Here is a 19437-nt window from a genome sequence, read left to right on the forward strand (position 1 = left end):
TTTTTTTACTTTCATGTGTTTGTGTGTTTTTTTATGTTAATTCACTAGTAACTTTTTATAAAAATCTTATGTACACAAAGTTATACGGTCGACCTAAAGATTAATTCGCGCAGCTTACTCTGGAACATCTGCCTAAAGGGTAAAGACTCGGCTGCGAGCGAATGGCCGCTCTATAATAAGTGTAATTGCCTTATCTGCGTCCTTGTTGAGTCCTTGCTTTCACTGATAACGAACCGCTCGCTTGCTATCTCTTATATAATATTTAATCTGTGGACTTAACTCTAGCTTTTAATTCATGTATTGCCATTCACATTGGACATATTGAGTTCAGGAACTTATTATTTGTCCTTTAATTAAAACCACATTTGAATGAATTGTATAATTATTAACAGCTTGTAACATGCCGATACAATATTGTTATGACCTGTTATGACTTATGACATCTTAATTTATTTTGTCATTTATGTAGTAAAGTTAGTAGTGTGAACAAATATTTTACTTTTTCTTAGATTATTTATTCAAAACTGATGGATTTGTGTAAGAAAAATAAATGCAGGAATATTATACTTCTATAAACGATATTATCGATAAACATCTATAGGACCAAAGCAGATCTAACCATTTCACATAATCGAAGTAAAAGTGTTTCACAACCGCACCAAACGAAGAAGGCGAGTTTTTATTGTAAAAACCAAAGAATCCAACGATTACACTAACGTCAGTGGAAGTATGCGATCAACATGTTCGATCCTACGTAAATTCCAGATAGTTGGTGCAAAAAAAACGTCAGTTGCTATTAAAGCGACACCACAGAATGTCATCGGGTTGGTTTCTTAAATCGGCGTCGGAAGCACATCCCGTATTGCATCTCAATTTACGCGCTTTTTTTTTCTTTATACGTATATTTTTCTTCCCTTTTTAAAAGGATTATGGTTCATATTAGGTACACATGTGTTGATTATTTTAATCAAGATTGTATTGCTATGACAAAAGTGGGATGATGAAGATCCGAATACTTTTCGCGAAGATTTGTTTCGAATCTTTGGATTATTATAATATAAGGTATATTCTTATATCTGTTTCATCTTTGGATTATTATACCTTATATTATAATAATCCAAAGATGAAACAGACTTCTTATAATTTTTTATAATGTTGATTTTGACAAAGTTACACATGTTCATAAGAAATATGAGCTTTTGTGAAATCAAACATCATTTCACATAACGTATAGATTTTATATAAGTACTAAAAATCTTAGGTATTAAACTTTAAGCTTTATGGCTGAATGGTTAATTAAATATAACCTTTCATACTTTATTCTTATTAGGTATTGGATTAACATAATCAAAGCAAATTGGATTGAATGCAATAAATCATATTGGAATTTTAGTATTCCATTATCTAATTATTTTAAACACACCTCTTTAGCTTGCCATTTCCTAGCTATTTTATTGCGCAGACGGCATCTGATACACAAAGTAATCAAGCCTTAAATGAACCAACCCCATTATTATATGTGTATATAGGTTTATATAATTTACCATCAATGTTTTCCCGATGTTCGAAAAGAAACTTCTGGATGATCGAACTATTCCTTGTAGTAAATAATTATTATCTAAATATAAAACAATAACTTACTAATAGTACTATAGTTGTTAATAGTATTTTACTTCAAAAACTAATAATTTAATACTCTTCTTCTTTGGATTTATCTTCCACTAGCGGTCCGCCCCGTTTTCGCCCGTGGTACATATTTACGTTTTCTCTACGTAAGAACTATTCTCGTACTTCAAGGAAAATAATAAAAAAAGAAATATCGACATCGGTTCAGCCGTTCATATGTCGTGACAACGCGAAACGGGTTTCACTTTTATATATATGGACTACTAGGTTTCCGCCCGCGGCTTCGCCCGCGCAGTCCAAGAAAAACCCGCATAGTTCCCGTTCCCATGGGATTTCCGGGATTGCGTCATTTTCCCGGGATTAAAAGTAGCCTATGTCCTTTCTCGGGTATCAAAATATCTCGAAAATCGGTGCAGTAGTTTAGGCGTGATTGAGTAACAGACAGACAGACAGACAGAGTTACTTTCGCATTTATAATAATAATTAGTATAGATTATGTAGAAAGTGATCAAAGTTAAGTATTTATATAAATGAGTAGGTAAAATAAAAATACCAGACATTTTAATTATAACTTTTATTTGTTGATGCTTTACAATAGAGGGAAGAGTCTTTGCAGATTTAGAATACTTGTGTCAAGACGCGATAAATCGTGACAAAAATCTTATAGAACTAGTGCTGTGTGATCTGTTGTTTATCTCACGAAATTGGATAAATAGGCTTTACATTTTATATTAATTAAACCTTTGCCTAAATACCTTTAAATCCGAATTCGTGATCTAAACGTAAACATTGTCAAAGTAGAAATATTGCATTGATCACCGTAAATACAAATTTGTTAAAACACTGTTCTAAACATTAAAATTATTTATAAACCGCCACTCACTTAAGGTTATTATCGAAACAAATTTATGTAATATTTAATGTGCATTTTTATTTGTAGCATTTATAGAATATGTATATTAAAAGTAGTTTAAACCTTTAGTGAATGGAAAGTTATTCTAGAATATATTATAAATAGATGTAAAGATGTTATATTTTATTTCATATCGATTAAAACTTACATTTATAATATAGCTCTTCGTTTAATTTAAAACAGCTAACCAATTGAGCTTCATTTAAAGTAACGTATGCTCGAAAACCTAATATGTATTTATATATTTACAATAACGTGTAAATAACAAATTTAACAAAATAAAATTGATATTATTCCCGACTTAATTTATCAACGAATTTATACTCCAATGAACTTATATTACAATTTTGATACTCATAATTTTTGAATCAATGCTTTGGTAGAATTTTTGACTAAAACGATTGAAAATCATGAATTTCGATTTAAGCCAATCATAATAAAATTATATCCCACGACAATGTTTAGATTTCTTACACTAGTATTAAAATTTTGGTGTACTTAGTTACATTATATTATATTTCTAACAGTACTAAATTTTACCTTAAATTTTACCAAATAATAATTCATATCGTCAGCCCAATATATTTCATCGTGGGGTTTATTTTTATAATTTATTTACAAAAATCTAATCGTTTTATTAAATCTATCCTATACGTAAATAGTTATTTACAAAAAACTGCAATCACAACTAAATCTAGGAACAAAAATTGTCGTTACTCGCATTTTTAATACGAATTTATAATCTAAATATAATTACTATTAAGGATAACTTAACTTTATATTTACAAATATTTAATTAAGCACTATCACTTAAATATTGAAATGTTACGACTAACAAGCTATTGCTATCATTGAATACTAGAGAGTCATCATTATTACCAAATCATTACGTTTTCCAACAGAAAGCCTGCCCCATGAATGACGGATTCATAAAAATGTATTAGAATTTCGATTTATATTAATTAAGTACAAAACAATACTTAAATTGAAATTAAATACGTCATTCCAATATCGTTATCCATCTCTCTTAACATTTCACATTTCCACTATTCCAAATGACATAACTATCTATTTATTCACCTAGTAGAGTTCATTAAAAACATTACGATGTTACACGTTATTCGAAGCGTTGATGCCACATCAGCATCGGGTACATCGTTGGCTAGGTGGAGATAGCAAGCGGGGGCCGCGGGGCGTGTGCGGGGTGCGGGGGGTGAGAGGGGTGAGGGGGGTGCGGGGACGAACCCGCGGGGGACCGGCCCCCGGGGGAACAAGTCACTTTCCCCATAAACGACCTAATATCATCGAAACACGCATCTTGCTCCGTGTCCGCGGAACTAGGAGAATCCCCCCCCTCAGCTTCGTGTTTCTTCAAATGCCGGTCCAAGTTTGTTTGCTGACCGAAACACCGATCACACAGAGGACACCGGAACGGCCGCTCCTTGTTGTGAATGTTGCGCACGTGGCGCTGCAAGTTCGACGATATAGAGAAGGAGCGTTCGCAGTATTTGCACTTGTAAGGCTGTTCGCCGGTGTGCGTGCGAAGATGGCGGGTTAAATTCGCGCTCCGAGGGAACACTTTCCCGCAAAATTTGCACGCGTAACGATCTCGCAGCTTTCCCGACCCGGCGCTCAGTTCTCGAAATTTCGCGTAAGCACTGGGCTGCCTTTCTGGCCCGTCAGTACCGAGAAGTGGGGATAAAAAATTAAACGGACTCGGAACGTAGGGAGAGTGCGAGTTCAGAATAGAATCAGATGGCTGAAATGGCGGGAAGCGCGGTCGGTACATCGCATCGATGAGGCTCGTGTTGTGTTGCGGGTGTACGGGCATCGGAAAAGCTAAGGGAGGAGATACAATTTGTGGTGAATCCTCTCGTTTCAATTCCACTGCTTCTACGTCAACATCTGTCGTTTCATTTTCTGGAGTCTTACTTTCCCTCATTACGGGACTTTCAGGCGGCGAGTAAGATTTAACGGATGAATTGCGAAAGGAACGATCATCGTTTTCCGCTTCAGATTCTTTGTCATTCTGTTTCTTGGTAATGGATAAATCCAATGGTTGGTCGTTCTGTTCCTTTTTGGTTTCAGTTTCTTCATCGTCAGAATATTTGGAATTATTTTCTATTTCTTTCATATTTTTTGTTAAATCTTTCGGTGATGGCGAAGATGGTTTAGCTTCAGTTATGTCATTGTTGTTTAGTTTCAAAGATAAATTGTATGGTGAATGTTTCACTTCGTCTCGTAGGAAATTGAACGGAGCTAGCGATTGAGACAGTGACATAAGTGAGGAGTGTTGCTTAGCATTCATTTCGTCAGCAGATGGAGATGATTGTTGTCCAAACATATTCTGTGGTTTTGGCGTTGACCGTTCGTCATCTTTTTTACTCATATCAATGTCATCTTTTTTCTTCACGTCTTCAATAGAAGCTGAACTATCAACACTTTTAACAGACATGCGTCCTTCTTGCTGTTGCTTTGCTACCAAGTTTGCATTGTATGCCATATCTTGTTCCATGGCCAATCTTGCTCCTTGTACATTAAAAAGAAGTGGACTAAGGAATTCTGGAGGACAAGCTGCAGCTGCAGCAGAGAACAGAGCCGGGTAATGAGCAAAAGTATTGTATGGTAAAGGCAACGTCGGCCTGTACATTGGGAACGGATTGTTATTATTTGGAGTATTCATGACGTTGGGTATTGGCGAAATTTGGGGAAGTCCTTGCGGCAATTGTCCTCGTAGGTTAACGTTAGAAGTGGCGGTGTCGCAGAATCTCTTATGCTTGGTCAGAGAAGCATAGGATGTGAATGATTGTCCACATTTTCCGCATTCCACTAGAGCTCTGCACGCAACATGCATCCGTTTGTGTCGGCACAAGTTTGAGAATTGCGTGTATGCCTGAAAAGAAAAGAAAAAATATTTTTATAAATCCATACAAAATCTTTGTTTAGTTAAACAAATATCTATTTGATATTATAGAGTAAGTATTATAAGTTAAAGCGCTGACTTAAGAGTTAATTTTTTAATGTTGACGAATAAAATCAATAAAAATATTTTAATGAAGATAAAGAAAGTATGGTCCAAAGGACTGAAAAACCATTATAAAAATGAAACAAAAAATCGTTGATGATGACATTTCTTATATTCTGAAGGCTGAACTTGACACTAAACCTTTATAAATTGACTTGTCTCACCTTAAAGCAGACCTTGCACTGGAACGGCTTGACGCTGGAGTGTATGTGCGTGTGCTGCTTGAGGCCGGAGGAGGTGGCGAAGGTCTTGCCGCACTCGGGGCAGGCGTGGCTGCGCGCGCCCACGTGCTGCGCGCGGATGTGGCGCTGGAGGTTGGAAGGATCGGTAAATACCTGAAAGTGTCAGGTTTCGGAGCGTGATATATCTTTTTCTGATATTGTTTTTTACGGATTCAGCGTTATTGGCCTTTTTTAAGTGGGAAAATCTTGCCTAAATACCCACGGCCACGGGGAAGAAGCCGTGGGCTATGTCGGATTCTTACCGACAGCGTTATTGGACTGATGAAATGAGCAATTTTAAAGATTCGGTAAGTTACAGAGATCTTTTCTAATTTGGAGAATTTTGTTCTCATTGGTGGTTGGTTTGAACGTTATTGGCCTGATGTAGTAAATGAGCCGTGTTTTTTTCTGATTCAGAGAGTCTTGTTCTTATTTATAATTGGATTGAATGCCATTGGGCATCAAGAGTTAATTAGACATAATACGAATTCATTGGAACGATAGTTAAAATTGCCTAGTTATTGCAGGCAATCCAAAGGAATTGACCAGTAATAATTATATATCATCAGAACTACGGTTTGGACTAAAGTAATAGATGTTTAATTAAATGATTTGTTTATATGGCAATATTAAAATTATCGTTGCATTTAACATATCTGTTTTGCTTCTTTAAAAACTCATTTAAATTTGTCAGTTTTATAGTGATCTCTATTGATTTGATTACTATTATTGATCAGTTAGAAATATTTGAACACTTCTTAATCCACCCACCCAAGCCACTTTTTCAACCAAAAACTGTTACAATACGATATTTATTTCAAATGACAAACGCCTACACCAGAACTAACCGTTCAATCTTAATTTCATTATCCTAATCGCGATCTAATCGCGAAATTCAAATGAGATTGGGCTGGATGCTAATGAACCTCTTTAGCCTTACCTTAGGGCAGTTCTCGCAGGGGTATTTCCTAATGTCCGTGTGGGTGAGGGCCCGGTGTCGCAAGAGGAGGGCTCTGGAGCTGTAGGCTCGGTTGCAGAGTTCGCAGTGGTAGGCTGCTGCGGGTTGCGCGTGCGCTTGGATAAGGTGACGGTCGAGTCTGGAAAAACGTAAAGAAATTGGTGGTGTTATATGAAATGTTATCTGTATTTTAGGAAATTGTGCGGTATAAGTAATTGTTTAAATGTTGGCAACAATATTGTATAACTGTAATGAAAGCTACAAAATTAACAGCAATGTTAATTATTTCAAAAACACTATTGCAAATTTGTAACAATTACGATTAAAAGTATTATTTATTCGCTTATATATTCGCTATAAAATAAATTTGAAAATATTACAAAGTTTGTTTAACCAAGATAGTCCTTATACAATGCAAATATTTCATACAAAAAATATTCAAAGCGCAATGTAATGTTATTGCGACTGAATTTAGGATATCAAGGTAGGAAAACAAAATAACATTATTGCGCATGAACCACCTACGCAAAGATAACTTATAGCCCGTCGCCCCATACATAATTCAAGCGTGTTTCAACTCTACACGACGAATGTACGAATTATTTTTGCAATAAATTCAACTACTCACTTTCAACTATCGTCATAAATGCACATACAAAATATATTTCACATTCTGCACCTCACGTACTGACCTCTGGGTGCTACCTACATAGATATTAGATATCATTAGAATTCCTAGGTAAACCTAAATCAGTGTAGTGCACGAAAAAAACCAGTATACATTTGATTATGTGACAGATTACGTATCTGCATCATTTATTTTATAATCAAAATGCCTTAAAACATTGATTAATAACTGCTATATCGTTTAAGTTAATTATTATAATCTATAACGTCTTCCGACATTTGACGCGAGCCATATGTGATTTTCGAAAACGGTATCAGTGACTCTCCTTGATAGAAACTGGTCCATTGCACGCAACCCTTGCCTCGGGCTCTTTATGTTACACCTGTCTCGCCATAATGGAGACTATAATTTGTTTATAATACATTGACGCTTTATCAACTAGTAATGGATCAATCTCGCGAAGAACATAACCGACTATGTTACGTTGTTCGAAAGTTTCGTGTTGTCATTTGATAAGATGGAGCGTTTTCACTCTCGACAACTAGCCGCTGCCATATCTTTTAATTAATCTGAGGAATAAAATCTAACGTCAGTAATGGTACCGTCCGCTCGTCTATTTCGTGTTGCACTTAGTAATCAAAATAGTGAACGGGAAAGTGGTTATTTAATTTAAATCAATCTAAGCTAGACCATATTTAGCGCAGATGTCTCGCGCATAAGTAATATAGAGTAAGACTCGTTTCATAAGCTTTGAATTATTCATTAATCTAACACATACTTTATATTGACGGGTAATTTAAGATAAATAGTTCGTTTAATGGAGTTTATTACATTAAGAAAATCTAAATCTTATCGAGTTACATTAACGTAACAATCAATGAAAAAACTAAGATGAATAAAATTGTCTGAACGTGTTTTAGATCTATATAGCGTATAGATTATACAACTGTTCGTAGTTGTATGCCGCGAGCTACAACTGTGACTTCCATATCGGCCTGCAGATCTCGGACATGGATATTTTTATTACAAGCAAATAACATTCGAGTAAACGTCTTGAACAGATGCCGATTGTGTACCTCTTAATAGCGTATTACGTAAAATAACAAGCGTCAGATTGATACGGACGAAAGTAGGCCACATTTTAGAAAGAATTACAAGAAAGTCTTTCAGAATAAAGAATTATATCAGATTGAATAATTATATTGATATGTTATGTAAAGTTAATTGGCGTGTTTTGTCCTCTTTTTCAATGAATTGAATTTCTTGTCAGTCTATTTATAAATTCAGAATTACGACGTTGGCAAAGAGCAAATTAAATTTTTCTTGTGAGCTTTTGCTAAAGTATATATAAATCGCACGTGTTAAATAAAAAGCAAAGCTGTGACTTAAAAGAGAAAAAGAGAAACTATATCCAAATTGACTAATACTGTGTTTTTTTTTCTCTTTGTTTATTTGTTGCAGTTTCTTACTTTACTAGTGAGTAGTGACATTACGTTAAACCAAAAATCAATTAACCAGAAGGGAATTCCCTAAACAATTATGTCCAACCAGACCACTCCTGTTCAACATTGAATAAAATAATTTCTAATCCCTATCGCACGTATCTCGCCAGAGTTGTCGTGTTCCATGCAAATTACAGGACGTACCAACAGACAATTATAAGATCTTGATCATAGAAAACGATCAACATGTTCGCGGATTGATAACATCCAATGAACAACTTTCATTCCGGCCGGATCATTTAACTCCACCCACATACGCCACTGGGAACAGATGGTGTGATAAAATGCTGCTGTTTCTAATGTGAAAACTAGTGAATTAATTTACGCTACAGTACAAAAAAAAATCTATTACACTATGTTATAAATATTATCTAGATTGAAGACCTATGCCACTTGTATTAATTATATGCAACTTTTTATGTAATGGTTTTGAAATCGAAATTAGAATTACATTGTTGGTTGTAAAAAGAAAGCCTAGATCTGTAGGTCGAAAATCGAACATTTTTAATGCATTAAATAAACGAAGCTATGAAAGGAAAACACACATATATTTCAAACATCTATTCATTTTTTGCCAACATTTTAAAATATTTAAAAAACAATGCGTAGTGGCATTTTAGGCGCCAAATGCACTATTGATGCACTACCGACATAAGTGCTTACATTTTAATAACAATCTATTGTAGAATGCTGATGAAGCCACCTGCCGACTCACAATTTCTATTTGTTGTACCGATAACTTCTATTGGAAATAGCCAATAATCTGATACTGGTATTCATTAACTGATGATTTATTATATTACTTTTCTATTGAGATTGAGCGCTTTTATTTGTAAATAATTGTCGATATATCTATTTTTATGACATAATCGAATAATTTTAGTTCTCTGCGTGAAACACATTTTGATCAAAATAATGTACATACACCTTTTCGTAGTAAACTGTTATTTTTCTTGTGTATTTTATTGTGTTTGATTTTTACTGCGAATAAATTCATATTCTATTATATTCTTCTATTCTACATATTTACGACGTACCTAATCAATTTTCTATCAACGGTAAATATACATTTGCTAAAACTAAATGTACCGAACTAAAAAAAGTAATTTAGAACTATGGTAGAGTCAGATATTATATCTATACTAATATTATAAAGCAGAAGAGTTTGTTTGTTTGAACGCGCTAATCTCGGGAACGACTGGTCTGATTTTAAAAATTCTTTTGGTGTTAGATAGCCCATTTATCGAGGAAGGCTATAAGCTATATATCATCACGCTAAGACCAACAGGAGCGGAGCTAGTAGATAATATAATGCTATACTAGCAGAAGAGCGTTCCTGTAACAAAATACTGTAAAAAATATCTCCAGTTCTCTCCCTTGAGATATCTAATCAGCGATACAGCAACGCATTTGTAATTCATTTATTTAAAAACCATTAATTGCAGAAGCATCTTCGATCGAAATCTTTTGATCATCCGCGCTCGATACATCAATCATAACAGTCTTCGAGATACATTGTATGTAAATTTAATCTTAGTACGTATCGGCTATGGCAATCCTGATTCTAACGATAGCCGTCGATGTTCAGAATGTGTTTTAAATGCCAGCCTTTAATTTGTTTTATACTATTATACCTATACCTAATGAGTACAATAGTACCTGAGAGACAAGAAAGGAAATTTCTATAGCTTCGATGCTCTTTTTAAGGATGTTTTTAAGTTACTTCATCACTATAAAGGCTGAACCGGTTTTATAAATTTTAAGCTTATGCTCGTATAAAACGATAAAATTTTCGATTTCGATAAAACTTGGTATAATTCTACCTTATTATCCTGGGCATAAAATAGGATACTTTTTATCCCGGAAAAATACGTAGAAAAAAAAATCGTAATTTTTCTTAATTATTCCGCGCGGACGGAGTCGCGGGCGGAAGCTAGTTGAAAATAAGTTCATAACTTAGTTCAAATAGTTGCTAATAAATTACTAAATAGTTGCATAAAGATTGATTACGTTTGTCTATTTTTTATTCGAAACTGCTACTGTCATATCAGATTGCTTATCGTATGACAGATTATTCAATTGTCCTGCTTCCATCAAAAGTAAAAGTGGAATGCATACTGAGTCACTTATAATAAATCGTCATGTTACAATCAATTTATTGGAGGAATCTTCATTGTTGTTTTTTATTAGACTTCGCAACATGGATTGATTTTATAAACTCAAAGAGTGCTAACGTATTAAGAAAATTGATTTTAATATTCTTATAAATTAAAGGATAACAATAATAGAACGAATGAACGAACGAACAGATTTAAACATTATACTATTCCTAATAAACCAATTTCCAGGTAGGTACCTATAATAGACTCGATTTTGTATATTGAAAAATGAATTGTGTATCAACATTAATAGCGATGTCACATGTCCTAGAAACAATTTAAACTATTCATTCACTAGTGATGTGCCGATAAGGGTGATACGTTAAACCTGTGCATGTCGATAATCTCGAATCCTTGCATTATTAACGAAGCCTCAATTGAATATGATGACACGTGAGGCTTCGCCGCTTGTCGCTAAATGAATCTATGATTATTGCTTTATTGCTTTCGTGCTGTGCTTTACCTATTTTTATTCACAAAAAAATATCAATCAAAACCTAAATCTGGGACTAATTTAACATAATCATTGCGGTATCTACATAACATATTTAACTACTCCCAGTCTAATAAAAACCATTATAATTTATTAGTGCGACAGGCATCAACGAAGCGTAGTCTAACAACGATTGTCAGCAACGAAACTGGGCCTCTAATTCGCGAGCAATTCTACTTCAATAGGTTCAGTTTGTAATTACACACCGTAAGAAGCGATGTCGAAAGCGTGAGGAATTTAAGAGATGTTGCGACGTCGCGTGCCACCGACTAGACCAGCAACAAATCATCGACGCGTGTCTTATCGAACGAGCACATCTCTACAGTTAGCGGACTATACTCTGAACCAAATAGTTCACTGCGAAGAAGTAATGAGGTGACTTTTACACGACGTAATAATTGACTTTTAAAGTTGCCCCTTATTATCCTTAAGTAATTTATATTGCAATTCGCGAACTCCTTTCTACTTACGTTCGAAATGAGTTTAATATAGATTCTTGTGCAGTAATCATCATTAAATAAAAGGAATCTCGATCATCAAAAAAGCTGCCTTTACATTTTGAGGCTATTTAACGAGATTAACATGCGTAATTAACAAAGGGAATTAATTCACCTTTCGGTAACGTGACTTTAATTATGAAAACGTTCCTCTCTACTTGTATAACTGGTAATCGGGAATTAACAGTTCGTAAAAGCATCTTTAATTTAGCTCAACGATTTTATTTTAATTTTATATTTTTGCAGATTAATGTTAATCGAAATTTGGAAGAATGTAACGATGATTCTGTTAATTATGTCAGTTGCATTACACTTATATATTGATAAAATATTGCTATAATGATTATAAACTTACGCGTCAATATTAGGAAAGGGTGCGTCGCAGAAGGAGCAGCGGGGTTCCGTATCTTCACGTTCTTCGTCTTCCGTAAGAGCCTGCGAGCCACTCGACGAGTTCACACTGGATCCTTCACGGCCTGAAACTGTCAATTTACACATTAATATACTTACTACGTATCCCTAAAAAAGGGTGTTATAGCTACGTTGAAGTCGTGAAATTAGTGATGACAAATATGTAGACCGGGAGTTAAAAAAAGAGTTTTCAATGCCAGTTCAAATAGTTATCTATAACAAACGATTAAAAGATCACGACATAACGTCGGAAGTACGGATCGTTTGAATAATGCGAATGAAATCACGAGCGAAACCACGCCTCCAGCATTGTCTAGACAAGGATAGTGATGTCATGTTGTTGTGAGAAAAATTATATTCAGCGTTAGAAATTTTTGTAAGGCTCCGGCTATTACTCATTTTCTTACGTCCGCTTCGAGTGCTTGGAAAAAAGTGCAAAAACGTTCCAAATGAAAAAGCTCATTTTTGATAAAAATAAAAATTGCCGGATTACAAAAGTAATAAAATATAAAAAGATTAAACCCATGACTATTATTCAATAATTATGATAATACGAGACCAAAAAAAGAGCTAAAGCTCACCGAAAAATGTGTAGCAAAATCAATTCACGGATTCACTAGGATGCACTAAGTTCAGGAGGCAACTGGTTACTATTTGATGTCAACACAGCACTGAAGTGTTTGTTATACATTATCATGGGGTCCACCCCCACCCCACCTGAGGGTTAATATGCTCACTTGACCCAACTAACGCGAATATAGGAAACCACCTATGCGTGACACACCCGTGATGCATGATTTTATCATTAGCGATTTACTGTTGCTTAATATGTTTAGGGTTTTTTATATTATTTGGTCTAACAATAGAAAAAAATCGTACTTTAAGTCGTTTTTTTAGAGGATCTACGCGAGAAAAGAATACCAATTGAAGAGCTTTTAAAGCTTATTTATTTTTATAAATTCAGACACTGTAAAGTATGTGAAATAATATTTTCTTTTTGACAATTTTTACGTAATTACAGTTTAAAACCGGTATTATTAAATAATCTACTATGTAACAGTCAACTGTGTTTCAAATAAAATTACTCAAAACGTAAATATCTAATAAATTAAGACAGCTAAAAATAATAAACACTTTCTCCCAACAGAACAAAATCACTACCATTTAAATCCTACCTGTATTCTTACAAACTGTACATACATACTAAAAGCTTCGCAAGATTCCATAGCTTTATATTCAGTTAAAGATAACAACGTCAATCGGGGTTTCCCGCTTAAAGTTGCCGTGGAAGCGTTATGTTTTCCCACGACTGCCAAATGGCGGGGTTACCAGCGTGACGGTGACTTACCGATCTTTTAAATGAATTAAGTGACCCTTACACCCTCACTGTTATTCCTTGTTAACCGTTAACTTTGGCTCAATATTGAAATTATTGAGACCATTAAAATATGTTTAATAAAACTATTTTATAAGTGCAGTATTTTGCTTCCTACTTTTACTCATTGCAGATCCGTTTAATAGGAATGAAAGATTTAATAAAACGGTTGTTATCTTTACAATTAAAACAGTACTTTTATTATATTTCTTTGTGTTCAAATGGTCAATAATAGTTTTATTATATTTCTTTGTGTTTAAATGTTAAAATAATAGTTAAGACTATTTATTACTCTATAATATTATGCTTCCTACCTTTACTCTGAACAAATCAGTTGACTACTTATTGTTACGATTAAATATATATCACCGTAACGGTTTATACCAATAATTAAAGATTCATTGTAGTACCATAGTATTATTTGTACGCCGCGGCCGTAACGTTTTTATTCCCACAATAAAAACCTCGTTGTAGTAAAATTAAGAATTTCTAGTTAGATCCGTAATACGGAAAACAGATTTACTCCAAACCTTTGGCATTCCAATTGGAAGCGGATTCCCATTAGCGTAAGAATGTTTGAATAATACAATGGGCATTGCACACTCTCTGTATAAAGTATATACTACACGATCTGGTTCCGTAACCCTGCGTGGACGCATCAGGTGCGACCTCAAGTTACCGTTAAGCCCTCCGGTGCGAACGGTCCCTGCCGGTATAGTACAGGATGCTGATAACACGCTGATTTGAATTTATGCTGCTGCTGTAATTACTGTTGTACTGATGGAGCTAAATTGTATGTGGTCGCTCTAGTAGCATAATGATTATAAGGTAAGCTAGGTTACAGATGACTTTATTATAGTGTTTGTTATTACATTGCTATCGTAGATAAATAAGATAATTCGGATAAGATTAAAATAATAGGAACATATTCGATGGGTATTTGTTTGTTTGTCGAGTTACATAATGGTAAAAATTGAACCGCGAATAATATAGTTATTGTATACGAAATTGTTTAATTTCGCGTTACATCTAGATAGGCGCAAAACCGTCTAATCTGCGAACAAAAAACGAGACAAACGCTCCCGCAACAGATTTAACCCTTTACTGGGGGCGGGAATATTAAATTGAAATATTTCATTTTATTGTCCGTAATATTTATTTGATTGTTAAATAAATATGCGATGTGGGACGCCGAGCGATTGTGAGCGCTTTAATGGGGTGTGCGACTATTGTTGTTGGTTAATTTTTTGATTAATCATTCTACTTTTGAGGGATCGTTGCGATTCAGTTACGTCTCTATATTCTACGAATAATATGTCACTGCTAATTTTAGTTTTATTTATTCGTGATAGCTAATTTCAAGTATACCTTACTAAAGTGCAAAGCTATGAAAAACGCTTAGGTAGTAAATACTTTTAAAATTATAGATTTGTATTTGTTTCTGAGCTATATTATACTTCAAAGAATTTAAGTGCTTTGCATTCTTTTTAAAATTAAAATATGAATAAATTAAGCCGTAAAAGTCCAAAGAATTTTGCTAACAAAAAAAATACATGTTTGATCGATCTGATTCTTAACGACACAAACACGCGCATAAGTTCGGCCCATGATTGCATGTTATCAGATTTTCCAAAATAAAATTGTACAGCATGATAACACGGCTTCTGTTCACAACAATAGAGCATGCGTCGCGGCGGACAAAGCAACGTCATCAATTTTAATCTGTGCGACAATTGCGCGATGACAAATGTCAACGCGACACTCATTCATTACGCGCACGAACGCACGCGGCCAATTTCAAAAAAAGCGCGGCTAATAAAGGGTTAAGCTTCGTATTATTATTGCTCCAGTGGTAGTCAGATTATTTTAAATATTCATATTTTTCTCATAATCATAATCCACCCGCTTATCTATGTTTTGTATGAATTCATAATGATTTATAAAAAACCAGTAAAAATGTGTCACGTGGCAACTATGGTACCTACCCTTGTTTCGTTGCTTATTACACATATTGAATGATATAAAGTAGTAAGTATCTATATCAACACCTACACAAAATCTAATAAAAATAAAAAGGACAGATGCATATGAAACATATGAGAAATCAATCAATACCCATTTCATTTACTTATCTCTAGTATGCCGAATCCATTAATCCTTTCGCACAGCCCGCGTTATCAAATTTGTGAATGAAAGAATCGACGAGCTCGGATAAATATGCTATCAATCATGTCTTGCGCAAGAGGCCCGGAGCATTATGACAAATGCTTGAATGGAGCGACTGCAAATCGATTCTAATTAGGGATAATATTCGAGTCATTGTCGAACAGTTAAGTGCAACACAGCTGATGATGATTGAATAAATGTGGGTATGTACATACGACTCAACAAGAATTACGGTGCTATAATAAAAGTTTTGGAAAACACAATTCTAAAAATAAAATCGATGAGAATAAGTATTGTGCAAGTAAAGCCTGTCAATGTTATTTATGGACGTATAATAGCTGTGTTTCCCGACTTTCATTTACGCCATTTTTATGGCAATTAAAAAATCGAACGCTTGAGGAAAATACTTTCATAAAAACCCTATAGTTCCTGAAGCACACGACACTGACTCATTAGTGACCCTAGAGTAGAAAATAGACAAGTGTCAAAGTTAGAAGCGGATAATTTTATATAACAGTACGGTAATTACGTGCAATTGGGATCGAATAAATCACGAAACACAGGAGTGCGCCGGAAACGTGCGTCGTACAGGAAGCTTGAAGAATGTAACAAAGAATGATAGAGCCTAGATATGACAATAGTCCAAAAGTCAATTATATAAAAAATATAACATGTATTCGTCAATGAATCTCGTAAAATTAAACATAGGAAAATCTACACTTTTTACTAAGATTAACTACGTAAGTATATATTATGCCTTTCATATGTTATTTAATTCATAAAGCACTTAATAATATTTAATGAATTCAGGAAATTGTATTCAAATAAAAATTATTGTAATTAGAAGGACTGATGATCAAGGTTTTCTAAATATAATTTTATCATATGAATATCATTGACGTCATAATATATGCTTTCATTTTAAAAATAATTGTAGGTACTATTTTCAGAATATTCGTTTCATAAAATGAATTCAAGTGAATTATTAATTGAATTTTAATCGTATTTTGATAAGGAAAAGCTGCTTAGCTTTACACTTTAGATTATAATTTTGTATCTAGATAGACGGAAAAAGGTAAACAATGCGAAAAATCAATGAAAAATCTGTTTTTACTTATTACACACAAGATAAATATGATTTTTGTTTAACTAAGACGAAGGCGTATCCAGTGATAAATAATGATTTCCACCCCAACATTATATGGCATATGCGTGATTTTTCACAACGCACGTCGCGATTTATCTAAATTAAATATCGCATGCGCGCGTGCCGCCCGCGCCGTGTGCCTTGTGATTTTTGTTTCGCATACAGTATGTGTTTTATAATTTTAAGAGTGGATGCTAGGTAAATGAGATTTAATTTATCGGTGAGGTTTTAATTTTCAATTTAAATCCCATAATATATTAGTGAGTAGATATTATGGGATATATATATTTTTATTGTAGCATACTATTTAGTAAATTTAATTATATATTTATCGTATTTCAATCTGACGTAAAACTTTGTTATTAAAATAAATAAAATACGATGTTTTTTATAAAAATTAATAACCATTTTTACACGAAAATTTCCACCACTATACTTGATACTATATGGTCAAAATATGAACAACCTGTATAGTTTATAACCTACAGGGTGTCACACGTGTGACGCAGGTGACTCCAATTAACTGCGTCAGAGTTAGTTGCCGTGACATGAGCGTGATTTTTAACGGGTGGACAACGGTTCTTTTTTATATGTATATAATAATAATGTTATGTGTATATGAGTCAAAAATGCATTGGGATATTTATGGTGTTGTATTTAAATTAAAATATGAAATTTTGCATTTTTCAATCGATATAACGCATCTGAACGCATTGTTAGTGTTAGGGATAGGGATATTTTCTATCCGTTTTTCTAGTTTTAGAAAATTCAAAATAAAACTTAATTCTTGAATAGGACACTTACCGAATAATTATGTAATCCAATACATAAAAAAACTTATCGAAAATATCAATTATTAAAGTGAAACTTTTATTACATCGTCTCAAACTTTTTGGTCTGTGTAGCGCATGTCACGTGACGCACGATACGTACGATAATAATTATCGTACAAATACGATAATTTTTAGTTAAATGTCTATAGTGTGAAAAAAAGTTTCACTTTTACCGTGGTTTCATAAAACCACACAACATTTTATTTTTTATGTCATTTTGCAAGAAAAATATTATAAACATTTTATTAACTTACCACCAGCAGCCAGCACATCTTGCAAGGGTAGAGGTGTCCTAGGTCCCAATAACAGTTCTTGTCCTGACGGGATATCACGGGTTACTTTGTACCAAATCTGAAAATTTAGAATACAATCCTTTAACTAACCGTTTTTTTTAGTTGTATTTAAAGGAAGGAATATTTTTTATGTATCTCGTTCTACATAAATGAGTCCCTTTCTTGTTTTATGATGCCTTATGTTGCAGAGGCAAATTTATACCTAAACATGAAAACGAATAAAAATAAGAAACTCCACTGAAAGAGTATATTCATATCTACCAATTTTAAGTTTCAATATACTATTTAAAACAATTGCCATGTGAAAAAACAATGAACCATTTTATTTATATTTTAACTATCTTCAATCAAAATTGAATCATATCATGCCTTAATTTTTATATTTTACGTAAAGTTCAGTCCATAGGGCAAACATCAAATGGCATTTAACCTAAAGGGGGCAGAGTGAATCTAATCAACGCATCTGTTCGCTCCCCTCTGACCGGAAGTAGGTCACAGTTGTTCGCGGGAACACCGATTTTCTACCGGAACTTGCCAACGTACATTCAAATTTTTATTGGGGTGAAAGACGCGGTTTTAATGAGGGTTGTGATTCGTTTGAGTTAATTGTTCTTTAGATGGTAATTGTAGTTTCGCGCGAAAAACTTAATTACAGCACTTTTTAGTGAATGCAATAAACGCCTACAAGCACATCTATAGTGTGAATTGGGATTCTGTAAAGGCTTTTCTATATATTATATTTTCTTTATTATATTTTCTTCTCAGGATAAATTTCAAATAAATAAAATATTAAGGATTTTAAAATAATACAAGAATATTGAAAATTAAATAATGCATATATCTATTTTTATAAAAATTAATTGCTGCTCAATAGTCTCGCTAAAACTTGGGAACGGCTGGACCGATTTAGCTGATTTTGATTTTGAAATTTTTGTCGTAGTGCAGATAAGAAACTTAAAATATAATAACGGGTAAGACGAGCTATCTAGTTATAGATAAAAATATTTAAAAAATATTATATAAACGTACTTGTCCAGCGAGTAACAAATGTTGAACATTAACATCGTGCGAATAGTTTGTAGATCGCACGAATTTCAGCCAATTCGACTTGTCTGTAGTACCATCTAGCCAACCTCGGACACCATTCTTGCCAAGTACCTGAAAATATACAATTATTTCATTTTAAAACT

The 19437-nt window shown here is 33.8% G+C and overlaps 1 protein-coding gene across 3 annotated transcripts in view; it reads right to left on the reverse strand.

The window, feature by feature from the left end:
* Nucleotides 1–2192: 2192 nt before the first annotated feature.
* The window catches only part of LOC123698057 (histone-lysine N-methyltransferase PRDM16-like), a 56296-nt gene continuing 39051 nt past the window's right edge, over nucleotides 2193–19437 (reverse strand). For 2 of the 3 annotated variants that reach the window (XM_045644651.1, XM_045644649.1), the window contains exons 3-8: nucleotides 19277–19405; nucleotides 18209–18305; nucleotides 12378–12504; nucleotides 6726–6882; nucleotides 5729–5899; nucleotides 2193–5432 (exon numbers count right to left, since the gene is read on the reverse strand). In XM_045644651.1, coding sequence (XP_045500607.1) covers nucleotides 3702–5432; nucleotides 5729–5899; nucleotides 6726–6882; nucleotides 12378–12504; nucleotides 18209–18305; nucleotides 19277–19405 — 2412 coding nt within the window. In that variant the 3' untranslated portion in view covers nucleotides 2193–3701. The remainder of the gene's footprint in view (nucleotides 5433–5728; nucleotides 5900–6725; nucleotides 6883–12377; nucleotides 12505–18208; nucleotides 18306–19276; nucleotides 19406–19437) is intronic. The other variant, XM_045644650.1, reaches the window with a different exon arrangement.

The sequence above is a fragment of the Colias croceus genome, chromosome 15, assembly GCF_905220415.1.
Source record: "Colias croceus chromosome 15, ilColCroc2.1".
Classification (NCBI taxonomy): Eukaryota; Metazoa; Arthropoda; class Insecta; order Lepidoptera; family Pieridae; genus Colias; species Colias croceus.